This window comes from Lepidochelys olivacea, assembly GCF_965140295.1.
Source record: "Lepidochelys olivacea isolate rLepOli2 genome assembly, chromosome: 9".
In the NCBI taxonomy this organism is placed as follows: domain Eukaryota; kingdom Metazoa; phylum Chordata; order Testudines; family Cheloniidae; genus Lepidochelys; species Lepidochelys olivacea.
In genome coordinates, this window is record NC_140419.1 from 22,240,982 (window position 1) to 22,258,392 (window position 17,411).

At 39.3% G+C, this 17,411-nt stretch overlaps 1 protein-coding gene across 3 annotated transcripts in view; it reads left to right on the top strand.

The window, feature by feature from the left end:
* Nucleotides 1–17,411, top strand: part of IFT80 (intraflagellar transport 80) — a 147,739-nt gene that overhangs the window by 55,938 nt on the left and 74,390 nt on the right. For all 3 annotated transcript variants that reach the window (XM_084639441.1, XM_084639443.1, XM_084639442.1), the window contains 3 exons: nucleotides 9,983–10,092; nucleotides 12,390–12,479; nucleotides 15,849–15,986. In XM_084639441.1, the coding sequence (XP_084495567.1) occupies nucleotides 9,983–10,092; nucleotides 12,390–12,479; nucleotides 15,849–15,986 (338 nt within the window). The remainder of the gene's footprint in view (nucleotides 1–9,982; nucleotides 10,093–12,389; nucleotides 12,480–15,848; nucleotides 15,987–17,411) is intronic.

The following is a 17,411-nucleotide window of genomic DNA, read 5'->3' on the forward strand; positions in this document are numbered from 1 at the left end:
TGACTTTTTTCCTATTGATATTTCCCAAGTTTTCATATAATTAGTTAATATTGTTAGTAGTATAATAAGTTTAGATAGTGGTTAGTTATAATTCCCATCCTGGTGAATCCTCCAATTTCCCTGGCCTGGGACTTAGAGCCAAAGGGTTAGCTCTTATGAGAAGAAAGGTGTTTAGTTCTACCAGCCTTTATTTTAGAATTTCCAACTATCAAGCCAAGCTGGCAAAATGTGAGTTTTTATTATTCTAAGTTCCTGGACTATGAAGGCAAGTTTCCTAGGAGGATAGGGTTCAATTTCAAGCCCCTATTGACAAGGACAGATTCGTGGCAAGAACCTGTTACAAGCAGCAGTTGACACTGCCAATTCTGCATCAAGATCCATGACAACTGCTATAGTGATGCACTGGGAAACTTGGGTATGCTCTTTGAGGTTCTCCAAGGAAGTACAGAACACCATGGAGGACTTGCCCTCTGATAAAATTAATCTTTTCAACCAGAAGACAAAGGAGTCTTTGCATTCAGTAAAACACTCCAGGGCAACCCTCCACTCCTAACCCTGAAGAGGAAAAATCATGAGCAATCTTACAAGTTGAGGTCTTTACCACAGTTCTTCTACCACCAGCAGTCTTACAAGCCACCTCACAAATGGCAGAAGGTGCAAAAACTGAGATGGATTGCTCCAACCATCTGTACTGCAGGTACCCAGCTTCCCATCCCACTCCCCGGATGCTTGTAAGTTGTGAACCAGTGTTGATGCTGTCTCCACCTGGTTCCAAGGTCTGCTTTGGAGAACGTCGAGCACAAATGTCCCACAACTGGAGAGCAAAAACAGACATATGAGTGCTGAATAGAATCCATTCCAGCTGTGCCTTAGAGTTTCTCTCCCCATCTCCTACAAAACCTCTTTCCCCATGTCTCTTTAGGAACTAGTCTCACAAGGAGATCCTCCTTCAGGAGGTAGAATCCCTCCGCCAATGGGGAGCAATAGAGTGGGTACTGCTTCAGCCTTAAGTAAAAGGATTTATTCCAAATATTTTCTAGTCCCCAAAACAACAGGAGAATGGAGACCCATTCTTGGCCTGTGGCAGCTCAGTGTCTTTAATTGCAAGTTAAAATTCCACATGGTTATGTTGTCATCGATAATGCCATTCCTAGAAAAAGACATATAGTTCACAGTTCTCAATATGAAAGACTCATACTTTGACATCAATATTCAAATATCTAGATGACTGGCTTCTCACAGGCAAGATATGTCCAGAAGTCATAACAAGTATTCCATTGCTACTCCATCTACAGGCATCCCTGGGAATCTCTGTGAACATGGAAAAGTCTTCTCTGGCTCCAGCCGAGACTATAGATCTAATAAAAGTGACTTTAGACTCAATCAGAGCAAGGACATATCTCACTGTGGACAGATTCCAGCCATGGGCATCCTGATATATCAGGTTATGCACAACTGTCAGGCGTTGGTCCAGATTTGCCTTACTCTCATGGGTCACATGGCATCATGTATTTATGTAACACTGTTCACCAGACTCCACTTCTGATGTCTGTCTGGGATGTGGTTTCTGCATGCTTGGCTTTGAACAGAATATACATTGAGCAAACACAGCATGAATACTGTATTGATAATACGCACCAAGACAAGGGTCTCTCTGACTTGGTCGAAAAATCTTGCACAAGCGTGGTTGCATGCTCCTTTCCTATGCCCCACACCCAACAGAATACTAATTGCAGATGCCTCTTTGGTAGGTTGGGGGGCTTACGTGGACGGTCAAACAGCACTGGACACTTGCACACCCTGGGAAGTCAGGATGCAATAAACCTCTAGACCTCCGAACAGTCCAAGAATCATGCAGGGCATTCTTACTATTAATCCAGTCTCACCACGTTCTCATAATGTCAGACAATATGACAAGCATATTCTACGTAAACAAACAGGTAGGAGGAAGATCCATTCCCCCATTTATGCAACTGGTATATCAAGCACCACATTACCCTATTGGCAATATACCTCCCAGGAACCCAGAATTCACTGGCAGCCAATCTCAGCAGGCACTTTGCCACTGATCATGAGTGGGATTTCCACAGCTCAGTGGTGAACAGCATCTCAGTGGGGACCCCCTACCTGTGACCTGTCTACCTCCCAGACAAACGGGAAGTGCAGCACATACTATTCCAGGGAACTCAGGCCCAGTTCTCCAGAGGGAATGCTCTCTTTCTCCCTGTCAGAGTTGCTGTCTGGTCGGCTGAGGCAGGAGCAGGTGCAGGTTGGAGTAGGGGCAGGATAGCATGAAAACAGGCAAAGACTACAGCAGAAGCTGAAGCAAGCGCTGGCAGGAGTAGGAGCAAGGGCAGTCTGTTGAAACTACTGGCAGTGGGAGTGTTCTTGACTCGGGAGTGATGCTGAGCAGACAGGAGAGAGTGCTTCCTTTTGGAGCCTATGTTCCTACCTTGGGATCACCTGTGGATTGGCTGAACCCTGGTGAAATGACCTATGGCATATCACAAGACCTGCAGGTAATAGTCTCTGATGATCCATCACACTCTCTGGCTCAGGGATGACCTATTGGGTTTAAGCAGGCTTGGGTTCAGAGGCTTTGGCGGGCTCAGACTCAGAAGTGTCACATTTCCTTGGACAGACTATTTGACTTCTATCCCACTGCTTCCTCGAATACTGCAGAAGATTAGTCAGAACAGAGCTTATCATGCCCAAATGGCCCAGGCATTTCTCGTTCTTGGGTCACCTACATCTGTCAACCCAGTCGCTCATCAGCATTCATCCCTTCCTGGACCTATGACTCAAGAGAACCTCAGGGTCAGACATCCCAGTTTTGAAGTTCTTCACCTCACAGGTTGGTATTTGGATGGGCATCGGACCTAGAATGTTCCCATTCTGAAAGCGTATCCCATTCTCACTAACAGCAGAAAGGACTTAACATTTTCTGGTAACATTGGCAAGTGGAAGTGTTTCTCTGTCTGGGACCAGCAGCACCATATGTCTCCTGAGACAAGGGGTATTCCTGATATTTTGGATTACCCCCTTGCCCTAAAGATGACAGGATCTTTCCCTTAGCTCAATATAGATTCACCTCTTGGCAGTCAGCATGTGACACCCTCCAGCGGATGGCTACTCTCTTTACTCACTGTCACATTCCGGGGTGCAGTCCAGACCAGTGAGGGGTTGTGTCACCACCTGCCCCATAACCCTGGATACCTCACAATGTTTTGCTGTTGCAGCTCCCAACCTGGCCTGCTCACCAACAGCCTACTAGCATGGGGGGTACACCCTGAGTGTCTATGTATACCTGCAGTCCTGGTCCAGCAACTCTGACCCCAGCAGCCAATGAGCAACACACCAGTCACACTCTGACTTCCAGAACCCTTGGTTAATACTTGCAGGGAGATTCCAACACACTCCCAGTCCCGAATTTTCCTTAAAAAGTATGTTCTGCACTGTTCAACCCTCTCCTGGACACTTCAGGTATTATAGGTCTGTTGCCCCTATAAGGGGCAAATATAGAACAGTTTGCTACTTTAATTGGAGTTATCAAACACCATTCAGTTTAAACACAACACCAGATTAGTTTTTATTAAAAAATAAAACAAGGGTATTTAACTACAAAGAGAGAGATTTTAAGTGAGTACAAGTACAAGGTATTAAAGTCAGAAATGGTTACAAGAGAAATAAAGATTAAATGCTCTCTTTTAGCTAAAAGTTAACAAACTAGACTTGGTTGAAGGTAAAATCCTTACCACAGGTTCCCAGCAACCAAATTTTTATGCCAGGATCCCTCTCAAAAGGCTGCTTCCTTTGTCTTATTAGGTGAAAGAGATAGGGAGAGAGAGAACTTGGGGTATTTTGCCCCTCACTTTCATAGGCCACTCACCCTTTGAAATGGGTTTTTTTTTATGACGACTCCTCAAAGCAAAGTTTATTCAAACCGTAAGGAAGGTGACATGGAGTCTGGAAGTGAAAGTGGTCCCATGCTCTTTCTTTTCCCCTGTGTATGCTGAAATGCAGATTTGCCTTGTCTCCTTGCTGTCTCCTGGAACCTGTTTACTTTTTATACATAAATTGAAGTTTCCTTTGTTTAGGAAAGACCTGTTTAACTACTCCTCAAGGAAATACCAAAATTATTATATTACTGCCTAGGAGTTTCAGACATTTTTAAAGTGTAGTTGGAGAGCAGAACCCCATAAGGGCTGATTACAGATAGCTTTGCATTATACATCAGTTTCTTTCTGTGTTTCAGAGAAGAGAATGCAGATAACCAACTCTTGTTACCTAGATCCTTTTTCACTTTTGAATGTTCTTCATTCCTGTTCTAACATAGGCGTTTCTCCCACCCCTCCTGAAATTGGAATGTTTCTACAGATTAACCACACTCTAGAAAGGAGACGTATACAAACATGGTGTAACTTAATGACAGAGCCATGTTTTGCCTTTATTTTCATGCAAGTTATCACACATAAAAAGAAGACAAAAGTTTAATACGTAACAACAGTAATAAAATGTTTTAACATATGTTCTAGTGTACTCTTTTACAGGTTGGCTGATTTGCACTGTTAAACTCTTAAAGGCCCTGGTTCAGCAAAGTACTTAACCACATGCCTAGGTTAACCCAAGGAGGCAGGCCTAGTGAAGTCAGGCTACTCACATGCTGAAGTACTTTGCTGAATTGGGGCCATACAGACAGACCTACTTTTGAGTTTGGCTTGATAAACTAAGCTTTGAACTCTGATACAGCCTTCCAGATATTTTTAAACTTACTTTAAAGCAATATAGTTTAGAAGTGCTAGTGTGACAAGCTGCAGAATATTTATTTTTATATCTATTTCTTAAAATATTTCCCTCTCTAATGACTATAAAATGTTGCTGATTTTGTATTTGAAATTTCTTGCATTTGTAGTCTATTTCAGTTAAGACACACAACTAAGTTTTGTTTTTCAGACTTTGTACATTGAGATCATGTGACCTTTTGACATTTTTTAAGAAACCACATGCACCTGGGTTTGGGTTAAATGTCAGACCCTTATCTCTCTCTAAAACAAATTATCTAAATCCTTTCAACCTGTCGAAGGCATTTTTAACCACAGGAGTGGAGACAAAAAAATGTATTTCTGTTGTTTTAAGGAAGTTCATAGCTCAAATATGATGTGTTTTTCACATTTACAGTGTAAAAAGTAAGATAAGCCAACAATCCTTTTGACATCTATTTTTATAAATTGTTTTGCAATATATGCTATTCCCTATTTCTCAATTGATAACATGCAAAAATGCCAGATAACACTTTTTCATGGTTGTACATTTTCAAGTCAAATAACTTTCAGTGTTGTAAAGCTTGCAAAGCAAGAGCCAAATTCTGCTCCGAGATAGGCACGTTGATCTTCCATTGACTTTGCTGAGAGTTGCATATATGTCTGAGGGTAGAATTGGGCACCAGTGAATGACGATCTTACCTTTCTTTTACTTCTGCTTTCAGTTTGTGTTTGATCTAGGGCTAGATCCTGCAAGGCATGGCATCCCCTTCAGCGTCCACTTTACAGGATCAGGCTCTGATAGAATATTCTAAATTGACGGAAAGTTGACTCTGTTCCCACAGACTTGATTGGGAATTTCTTAGGATCTTATGCCAATTAAAACATTAAGTAATTATATTATGGTCATTGTGTTAAACTTTATCTTTTAGTTTATCATAAGAATTGCAATAATGGTTTGCACCAGCGGTCCACCTAGTCCAGTTTCCTGACTCCAAAAATGGCCAGTACTAGAGCTTAAGGGAAAGTGTACACAACAGGGCATTTGGAGTGATCCCATCCCTGTCTTCCCCTCCTGGCTTCTGGCAGTCAGAGGTTTAGGGTTGCACTGAGTATGGGATTACATTCCTGACCATCTTGGCTAATAGCCATTGATGGCCCTATTTTCCATAAGCTTATCTAGTTCTTTTTTGAGCCCAGTTATACATTTGTCCATCACAACATCCCATGGCAGTGAGTTCCATAGGTTAATTGTATGTTGTGTGGAAAATGTAATTGTTTGTTTTAACCCTACTGCCTATTCATTTCATCTGGTGACCCCTGGTTTTTGTATTGTGGGAAAGGATAAATAGCACTTTCTCCCACAATATTCATGATTTTATAAACCTCTCATCATATCTCCCACCCTCCACCCCATAGTCGTCTCTTTTCTAAGCTGACAGTCATAATCTTTTTAGTCTCTCCTTGTATGGAAGCTGTTCGATTCCCTTGATCATCTTTGTTGCCATTCTCTGAATCTTTGGCAGTTTCACTATATACTTTTTGAGATGGGGCAACCAGAACTGGACATAGTATTGAAAATGTGGGTGCACCATGGTTTTATATAGTGGCACTATGATATTTTCTGTCTTATTTTCTGTCCCTTTCCTAATAGTTCCTAATATTCCATTAGCCTTTTTGATTGCTGCTGCGCACTAGTTTTCAGAGACGCCATGGTGATGCCAATATCTTTTTCTTTTTCTTTTCTTTTTTTTAGTAGAAACCCATTATATATGTGTAGTTGGGATTATATTTTCCAGTGTACACTTATCAATGTTGAATTTCATTTGGCAATTTCATCTGCCCAGTAACCTAGTTTTGTGAGATCCCCCCATAACTCTGTACTCAGCTTTGGACTTAACTATCTTGAATAATTTTGTATCATCTGCTATCATCTTTGTGTCATGTTATTAAAAGATGGTAGAATTATCATTGCTTAAATGTTTTACCCATTTCATTCACTTGTTATTGCCCTTGATCACTGTAGAAAAAAAGAACCCTTATGAAGGAAGTTCCATTATTTCACTTCATGTTTCTGATCCAGAATCTGAGAGATTCACTTTTACCTCAGGATTGTACCTAAATTTCAATTTACAGCTAAGTATCAAACAGATAATATGAGGTAAAATGTGAGCAGATTGAGACATGATGGTTAAAATGTGAGTCAACCCTTATGGTGGAAAGATAGAACATTCTTGTTATTTTAGGCAGAGTTAGTAGTGATACCTGTAGTTAAGGCTGCTCAACTCTTACCATTGCTCATGATTTTTAGCCATTTTCTTGCATGTCATCTGTTCTAGCATCTGTGCTCCTACAATGTTCCATTCACATTCTTGCATTCCGCTGAAATCACAGAGCAACAGACTGACGTACCTGGTATTTAAGCAGTACTAGCATATATTTTGCCTGACGTTTCTTGTACTCTGGGATAAATCTTCACTGCAGTTAGCCTAGGCTAGCCTAGCATGGATTGAGCATCCCAACTGCAAAGCCTACCCCTCCAGACCCATGTTACTTCATCTACAGTGGTAGTGTAATAGCCCATGTGCTGTGTTGGATTATTCGTGGGTTATCCTATGATTCTTAGCAATGCATTAAATGGGGCTGCTCTATTGTTTTTGTGGTGAGCTGCACTTGCGCTCTCTCTCTCTCTCTCTCTCTCGCCTAGCATGGAACCACTGTATGTGGCAGTGACATGAGAACAATATTTCATGTGAATAACTTGCAAGTGGAGTCACTGGTTATTAATGCAGACAGTTCTGAAGGTAGAACAGCATTTAGGAGCAAGAACTTTTAATGAGAATGTCTTTAAGGAATTCAGTCTGCAAACCACAAAGTGATTTGTAGCACACTTGACTAACTTCTTTGCCTCTTCATTTCTTTCCTGTTCACTAAACATAAAAATGTAATTTTAGGTACATTTCTCCAATTTATGCGTCTTTCTGATACCACTCCACAGCTTTACTAGAAGACTGGTGTCAGTTCTGACCAACTGGCAGCACAGGAGAGGGATTTCTTGGACAGCATCTTTGTTCAAACACTGAGGAAGAACAGCAGAAATGGAGCAGGCAAATGCAGGGGTAAAAGCATTTCCTTGTAGAGAAGAAAAAAATCTGAAGGCTGCTTGATGCTAAGATATGAAAGAAGACCTCAGATATTATGGGTAAAATTTTCAAAAGCAATTTAAGACTAACTCTTCAGTGCCTAAGTCATTTTTGAAAATGGGACTTTGGGTCTTAAGTCACTTAAGTGCTTTTGACAATTTTACCCTATAAGTATGCTAACATCTTTCTTCACTTTCACAGTTTTGCACTATCACCCATGGTAGAAATGTTGGGAGTGGTAGTATGAACAGGTAACTTACATTTTAACAATCATGTTGTCTTGATCTGCTCACATTTTACCTCATTTTTTCTGATTATTTGATACTTTTTTGTAAATTGAAATTCAGGTACAATCCTGAGGTAAACGTGAATCTCTCAGATTCTGGGTCAGAAACATGAAGAAGTAGAATAATGGAACTTCCTTCAATTTTAGGGGGCAAAATCAATAGTGAAATAATGAGTCTGTCAGAAATGGTCTTTTTTGGGTTTCCTCACTCTGTTTACTAATGCAGCTTTCAAAGGCAAGTACACTGTTCTTTCTTTTTCCCAATTGGTAAGTCTGATCAGAACAGAGTTGTAGTTCAATGCATTATAGCTGACTGCAGCTTCAATGTATGTTTAAACACTTGATAAAGAATAATGCAGGTGCACCAGGATATTAGTAATAATAGAATACAAAGCTTTTCATGACTAGGTCTGTGGTTCAACTCCAGATGGAACTCAATGTCAAGATGTCCGCTGAAGTCAATGGGACCGGGATTTCACTTTAAATGAATTATGTTAATCATTGACCTTGCAAGGACATAAGTCTTTATTTTATAACATTTAACAGCCTATATGGTGCTGCATCAGGGTTATTTTTTAAAAATTAAATGAATTCACCACTGATGAAAGACACCGACTCATAAACCTGAAGATTGAAACTTCCACATATTTCCACAGAATATACAGTGTATATAGCCTGGACAGTGGCTAGTCAATAAATAAGCCAACAAAAACATTTTATAAAACACAGAACCATCAAGATGAGCACATGGATAACCAAAGCAACAACCTAATATTATTGTATCCTGTACCCTTCCTTCTGAAGCCTCATTATTTGTCAGTAGTTGTCAAGTCATGTTTAAATTCAGACTGTAAACCATAAGGGGCAGGGACTGCATTTGTCCATAAAGTAGTATGTATACAAATGTGATTCAAAATAATAACAGTTCAATTTTCATACCCATTTAATCTTTGACAAGGCTGCCTTCAAGGATGCCATTTAGAGCTAAAAGTGACATGGGCACCTATATACTTGAAATTAAAATGAGACCAATAATTCATTCCACATAAGCCAATGTACAACCATCAGATGACAATCTTGCCAAAATTTCACCATCCATGTTTTTATTTCTATATACAGTGGGACTTGTCACTTCCTCAGGGGCCAGACGATTTCTTTAGATGTTGATGGCATAACTGTTTCTGTGGCGGTATGCACTATCTTGGAAGCCACTAAACATGGCCAGAGCTGCAGTTAAGTTAGTGTGAGGGACAGAGGGTGGTCTCCTCCCACTCCTCTTAGCTGGGGGACAGTTTTCTTTCTCCCACACCAACCAGATAGCAGTCATCTATAACCTCTTCCCATGGCAGCAGTTAGCCCAGTTGATGGGAGCACAGGGATGATAATTCTCTGAAGAGCTGCTGGCTGGAAAGAAAAAGTGGAGAGGTGTCATTCTTTTGTTAGGTCCCTGCTGGCATCTTTTAAAGACTTTTAAGAGTTAGCCTGCTGGATTCATCTTCACTCCTGTAGCCACCCAGTAGAATCACCAATAGGAGCAGATAGATTTGCCTTGTTAAATTGTGCTGTTTAGCACCACAGTTGTTCTTAAATATCAATAAGGTATTTAGTAACTATATTGAAATTATTTCTGCTATCAGTATTAAAACAGCTCTGCTTTGTCTCTCCAGAATATACAAATTCCAAATGTTTCAGCAACATTATGTTTTATTAATCATTTTATGTGCCTTTAATAAATTCTGCATGTGTTTTTCAAATCATCTTTATAAGATACAATTTCTTCTGTCTTTCTGCAGGAACACCAGTTTACTCAGTAGCATGGGGCCCTGATTCAGAAAAAGTTCTCTATACATCAGGGAAGCAGCTGATTATTAAACCTCTTCAACCAAATGCTAAAGTTTTACAGGTATCGTTAATATAAATTTACATATCAGGCTTCAGTGATATTTTACTAGTAAAATAAAGTTTCATATAAGTGATACAACTAAATCACAACACAATTTGGTATGGGCAGCATTTTTAAACTAGAATTAAATAAAAACTAGAAAGAATAAAGACTAGGGCTCCGATCCTGCAAGGAAGTCAGTGGGATTACTCACAGTTCCTGAAGTAAAGCTTGCATATAAATGTGCAGGATCGAGGCCTGGAATTATAGATGTGCTGCAGACCAAGACTGAAATGGACTGGTGAAGATGTTTTGTGAAGCTTTCATAGCAAGCCATACCTTGCTTGCACCACTTATATACGTCCTTTATTTAGTCAAAATTCAAAATGTATTTTAAATGTAGTAATATACATGATAGTACTGCCTGTTATTAAGATTGCTTGCCACTTTCCAATATAAGATGGTTTTGAGTCGTTTATATATTTGCCAAACTTTAACCATTTGGGCTACAAAATTTTGGAAAATTTCACCACCAAAACTGTTTCGCCATTTCCTGCTAGGGAAAATATGTTGTTTTGCCCATATTAAAAAATTTGGTAACTTTTTCTTTGAGATGTTTCAGTGCCCACTTGCTTTGGAAAGGGGAATTGAAATTTGGAAGGCAGTAGCCTTTGTCAGGTTTCAGACTAGCAACCGTGTTAGTCTGTATATGCAAAAAGAAAAGGAGTACTTGTGGCACCTTAGAAACTAACAAATTTATTTGAGCATAAGCTTTCATGCATCCGATGAAGTGAACTGTAGCTCACGAAAGCTTATGCTCAAATAAATTTGTTAGTCTCTAAGGTGCCACAAGTTCTCCTTTTTTAGTAGCCTTTGTGTCAGATATATGCCTTTTACTGTCCTTGTGAAGATGCATCCAAATATGGCTGAGTTATAAGCATCTGAAAAATAGTACTTTGCACATATTCACTCAAGACCTGCTCGAGCTTCATAGGTAAATTCCCTAAAGATTCTGTCTATGCTGAGCATACCCAGCCTGGGACTGATCAGGACTCTCCCTGTGATTGTGCACAGAGCCAGGGACGGGAATTTATTGTCCCCCTTCTGGGCCCAGGCAGCGCAGAGGAGGAAACTGCTTGATTTAAATGCAGAAGAGATAAAATACAGTCTTGTGGTGGAGCTAATGTATAGATAGAGCCCTGCACACATACAGATTTATGTCCACGGATATAAATCGGTATCCGCAGAACCTCAGGGCTCTCCCGGGAACTGCAGAGGTGAAAGGAGCAGGATGTGAGGCTGCTGCTCCCAGGAGCCAGCGCCCCACATGTACTGTCCCAGCCCTGCCATGCAGCTGTCTGCGTCTCCTGTCTGGGAGCATGCATGCCGCTGGAACACAAGAGTGTGACCAGGGACAGCTGCTGTTGACCCTGGTGCCCGCCCCATTGGGCAGGGCTGGGGGCAGTACAGCCTCACTGGAGGAGCTGTTGGCGTGGGGTGCTGGTTCCTAGGAGCGGCGGCCCCATGTTCTGCTCCTTTCACTGCTGCGGTTCCTGGGAGAGCCCTGTGGTTCCACGGATACCGATTTATATCCGCGGATATCCACATCAGATTCTTTGGGCTCAAGAATCTATACGGTATAAATAGTTGTGTAGCGTTTACCTCATATATGAACATATGTCATGTTAATATTCTTAATAAAGCTATCTACTGATAGAAGTAAGCAGTAAAAATGAGTGAAAATGATATTTTATGGGGAGTGGGGACACAAATAAATGGCTACTTGAAGTTTAAATGGAGTTTAAGAAATAGATCCATGTTTAAAAAGATGAAAGAACAGATATAAGCCGTTGCTGAAAATATTGAATTAGGGAGAGGTCTAAATAGAATAATAGTAACAAGCAGAGGTTTAAAATAAAAAACCCAGAAATTTCAAATAAACAGAAATAGGCTTTGATTTTTTTTTTTAAATAAAAAAGAAGGAATATGCAGAGGCTTTAAAAATAAATTTTTAAAAAAATCCTATTGTAGTTTGGAACATTCAAATTGTGGAGACGCTTAGACAAAATATAAGTGCATAACCACATTATTACCCTTGTCCTCACTCCCCCTTTATTGTGTGTTATGTTAAATTAAATTGTAAGTTTCTGCAGGAAGAGACCATGTCTGCTGTATTTGTACAGTGCTAAGCACAACTGGAACCTGATCCTGACTGGGGCCTATAAATGTTACCAGAATAAAAAAAGTAAATACTAAAAATAATAGTAAAGCAATTGCTAGCTTTAAATGTATACTTAATTTATTTCTTTTCCTGTCAGTGGAAAGCCCATGATGGAGTTATTTTAAAACTTGATTGGAACTCGGTCAATGACCTTATCCTGTCCGCTGGTGAAGACTGTAAATATAAGGTGTGTATTGTTTAACTTTAATTACAGTGGATTAAATTATTTAAATAAATATTTAAAGCAGCAACTGAGTAACAATACTAGGCACTACTAACTTTCTCCAACCTTCCCAAGATCTTTCAAACTCAAATCCAATTAGACAGAAAAATTTAAGTGTATTTTGAAGGTTTTCAGTTTTCAGGAAATAGCAGTTAAACTGAACGAAAAGATTCCAGCGCATGTTAACACAGTATTATTTCAAATGGGACTACATCAGTGCTTGCTAGGTACCTTTTAGGCCGCAACAGCAGGGTTTAAACAGAGCAATTAGACCACAACACTTCAGTGCACTCTACACTTTGCACCCCTCTAGTGTGCATTTCTGTACCAGGTAGACAAGCCCTAGCTGCTGAAGGAATATTAAGACTAAGATATGAACTGAGAAAAGTTAAGAAATTACAATTAAAGGGGAAACACAGTTTGTCCTGTTACCTGAATACAGGTGGGATCCTTAGGAAAATTGTATCGCTGGCACACTGTTCTCTGTCAGTAGTAGAGGATGCTTTATGTTTTCCCCCTTAATTGTGAACTTACTTTAATTAGTTAGTATCTGAATTCTAACATTCTCTCATTTATGTGCTGTGATTTTAAAAAAATCTTGAATTATATAGTCTTTCTGTTTAAATCTTCTCTCAGATTATTGCATACTATGAATGGACTCCCTGCTAATATACTAGGTACAGTGGCCCGGATCATCCACTCTGTGGAATAAGGGAACTCGCTGAGATCCCTCTGCATCATGCTGTTGGAGGGCAAGGTTTGCCACCTGCAAATAATCTTCCCAGACCTGGCAAATACCTGGGAATTGACAGGAGGCCAAGGGCCAGCTTTAACAAAAACCCTCTGCCCGTGCTGTTGCTCTGACCCCATAAGCCTTCAAAAGCCACCAACCCTTCCTCATTCAGGTTTCCTGCCAGCATAGCTCCAGTAGAGATACTTTCCCAGGAAATACATCCTCCCTGGCATGGTTTGCTCCAGGTCCCTGAGAGGGGAGGAATATGTGGCCTCCAGCTATTATTCCTAAGAGGGGGACTGATGTGCATTTTATCCCCATTGCAGTCGTGTTCCCAGCCAACTCTCACCTTCCCAGCTTCTCCCAAGTTCTTTTCTACCTTCTGCACAGACCTGCGGGTTCTGTAGTGAGTCTACTGCAGGGTCTGGAGACTGGGGAACTGTGAGCAGATGAAGGGTCTGGTAGAAGAGCCAGGGGAAGAGGAAATCTGCATGTTGATGATCCCTCCATGTGGTTCTTGAGGGTATGAACTGGGCCAGTAGATTTTAATTACTCTAGTTTTATTTTTAATTTTTTATAATTTTTGTCATAAACATACTGTACAGCAAAATAAAAATACACAAAGCTCAAATTTTATATAAAGAAATTAAAGAGACAAGGTGGGCGAGGTAGTATCATTTACTGGAGCAACTTCTGATGGTGAAAGTGACAAGGTTTTGAGCTACACAGAATTCTTCACATCTGAGAAAAGTACTCAGAGCATCACAGCTAAATGCAAGGTGGAACAAATTGTTTAGCGTAAATAGTTAATACACATTCTAAGGAACCATTTGTCTGAAATACAAAGAATGTCATTTGATATGAAAAATTGGTGGAAATGTAAGAAACTTTAAAGTTTAAATTTCATCTGCTATATTTGTCGCTGTTTAGGAGAAAAAATAGAAGTAAAATTATAATTTAAAGAAGTGACGATCATTGTATTGAAGTGAGGGTTAACAATATTCCATGAACATTTAACTGATCGGTATGAAATGAGAACTGAGAAGAAGAAAGAATAAGATACATTAAGAAGACAGTGAATGGTAAAGAAAAAGAAGGGAGAAAGGAGAACTAAAAAATTTATATAAAATATGTTAACGAACCCCATATAACCTCAACTACTTTTCCTATCCTACACAAACTATTAGAGCTCAGCCTGAGCAAAGAAAAACTTAAAAAAGAAAAATCATAAAAGGACTCTTGTAGCAATTGCTCTCATTTCAAAAACACATTTTTTTCATGTCCGTCTAAGATCTGTTTTTGGAAATAGCTTTAAACCTGTGTAAAATGTTATTTTTTTATCATTTAACTAGGTAGTAAGTTTTAATAAAAACTTAATTTGTACTTTGATTATTTAATATAATTTTTTTTATAAACTTATAAGTTACTAATGCGTGAAGTGTTCTTGCTGGCATTCTACTGGCAGTGCCATTGGAAAATTTCCAAATTACATTGACAATCTCATTATCAACTTCTTTAATGAAGAAAAATAACAATATTTTTCATAGTTTTAAGATTCAGCAGTAAGAGTCTTACACTTACTTCACATCTCACATGAACAGCTGGGGAAATGAGATGAAGGATATGTGAAAGGTTTATATTTCCATTTCAAAAGATATCACTCATTTTAGTCACAAAGTTACCTATGTTCCACACAAATTTGGCATCCCTTTGCTTGTATTGGTGAAAAATGTTTACAACTAAAATAAAGAATCATGAAACCGATGGTAACAGTTATCTTGCATTACAGAATTGAATCCCACAGCATTTTAAGTTTTGTGCATAAATAATTTCTTCTATACCTCAGTTTGGGTTGTTATCACAAACGATCTCTCCCCTTTGGGCCTCAACAGATTGTGAGGCATCTGAGAATGTACAACCATAAAGATTCTGTTCACTGTCCCCTGGCTTGACTTACTGACTGGCTGTTGATAGTTGATGTGCATGCAATTTTATATTTGATATTACTATACAAGAAGAATGATTAGAAGTATTTAGGAAACATACAGGTCTAGGAAAAAATGTACAATAGTGCACCAAGAAACAACTAGTTAATAATGCAGAATACAGATATCAATATAATATTTCCCATATTTTAGCAAAACAAATCCGACTTCAGGTAAAAATTATTTTTGTGGTGAGCTGGTCTTCCAAGTAGCTGGAGGAGAATGCACTGAAATAACTTAGAAATAGGAATCTGATTTTACAGAGAATTTGTAGCTATAAAATCTTGAGATGATGCACAAAAGGGCCCAAACTTCCAAACTTGCTTTCATTGGGAAATTTGGGCATGCAAAGTATGCAGGATCAGGCCCAGCTGTTATACTGTGCATATACTGTAAAAACAATCACACACACACACCCCCAACTGTTAAATGCATTAGATATCTTTTTTAATGTAGCAATTTGTTTAAAAAATAAACATATTTCTACAACTTAAAAATATTTTAAGCTGAAGAAATGATGCCTCTAACATAAGAAGTCCAAAATATAAAGAATGATGCCTCTAAAATAAAATATGTCCAAAATAAATTCAGACTAATTTATTTTTTCTTTCTGAGGTGTGGGATAGTTATGGTCGTCTACTGTACAGCTCTCAGCCTCATGATTATCCTATAACTTCTGTTGCCTGGGCTCCGGATGGAGAATTATTTGCTGTGGGGTCTTTTCATACTTTGCGCCTATGTGATAAAACTGGGGTAAGTAACAGCTCTGACAAAGAACAGATGTAGTGTGCAAATTTATTAAAAATATAGTAAATATTCCAGAGAACACACATGTATACACATATTTTCATTTGTAGAGAACAGTCCTGCCTTTTTAGTATCTTTCCCCTGGGTGCTTCTGGCTGAGTGATTGTCTCCTTTGTCTGTTTGGTGCATTTGTCTCTGTATTTAATGGTGCCTTATGAACACTTTACAGTTTTGTGTAGGGTCAACTAGTTCTATCATATTTTACCCTTTTCTCTTCACACCTTTGGTTGTTACATCTTTGTTATTTTATGCTTCACAATTATATTTTGCAGATTCTTTACCAGATCAGTGTATAATTCTTATTATTTATCCTTTAAAGATACCATCTACACTAGAGTTTCACTCTGGCTTCTCACTCTTCCATAGCTAGACAGAAGAACTCCTCTAGATAAGTGTTTTGCTTCACAGAATTAATGGTTGTGGTAGTAGCTAGCAGGTGAAAGTTCTCCCTCATCTCAGCCCCTTGTGCATCCATCAGCTGCTGCTGCCTCAGCCTCTAGAATCTTCTAACCATTACCTCAACTATGGTAAAAGACTGAGGTCTCTGAAGGAGCTGTCCCCTGACTTTCATCAGACAACGGTTGTCTGTTTTTTTTTTTACTTTCAGCTTTTCTTTCTTTGTTCTTGTTGTTGACCTAGGTTATTGGTTAGTCTCCTGTTAAAACTTAACTTAATTCAGTTTCATGTAGCTTCCTTGGTATTTTAGACTAGGTAGCTCCAGATCACTGTCTGACAAGATTGTCTCGGTAGCTCTGCAGCGTGTTGTTCAAAGTTCTTGTCAGCCCATCGCATTACCTCAGACCTCAATGAGTTGGGATTCTTGTCTTACTCCCTCTCTCTCTTTTCTTGGTGGCATTTTATCACTTCACTGAGTTTGACACTTCAAAGCTTGTAGTATTTTGGGTCATTTTCATCAGAATACATTTTGATTTTCTTCACAGTGCACTTTACAGTTGCTTTGGCATACTCTTCCAACACATGAGCACATTCTGCTAGTGCTTTGAGACAGTTTTTGGCACATTGATTTGGAAGTTTGAAGTGCCAAGTAAGTGTCTAAAGACATTTTTTCACACATTCCTTTATTTCAGCAAGCCAACCTCTCCTTTAATCGTAAAGGAGGTAAGAACCTTCAAGAAATGTCAATTAGGCCAAAGGATGGCAGTCATGAATGCGCTCGACTTCTGCATCCTCTGCCTTGGAGTTGAGTACGATGTGTATAAATGAGGTGTGCCTTGAAATGTTACCTAGAGCCATCAAGTTTCCTGAGGAACACACACAATCCTTCTTGTTAGGTACCCTTTAGAGACTCACATATGTCCATTCTGCAGTTAGCTACAGAAGCTTGCTCCTTCAAGCAGAGCATTCTGAGTC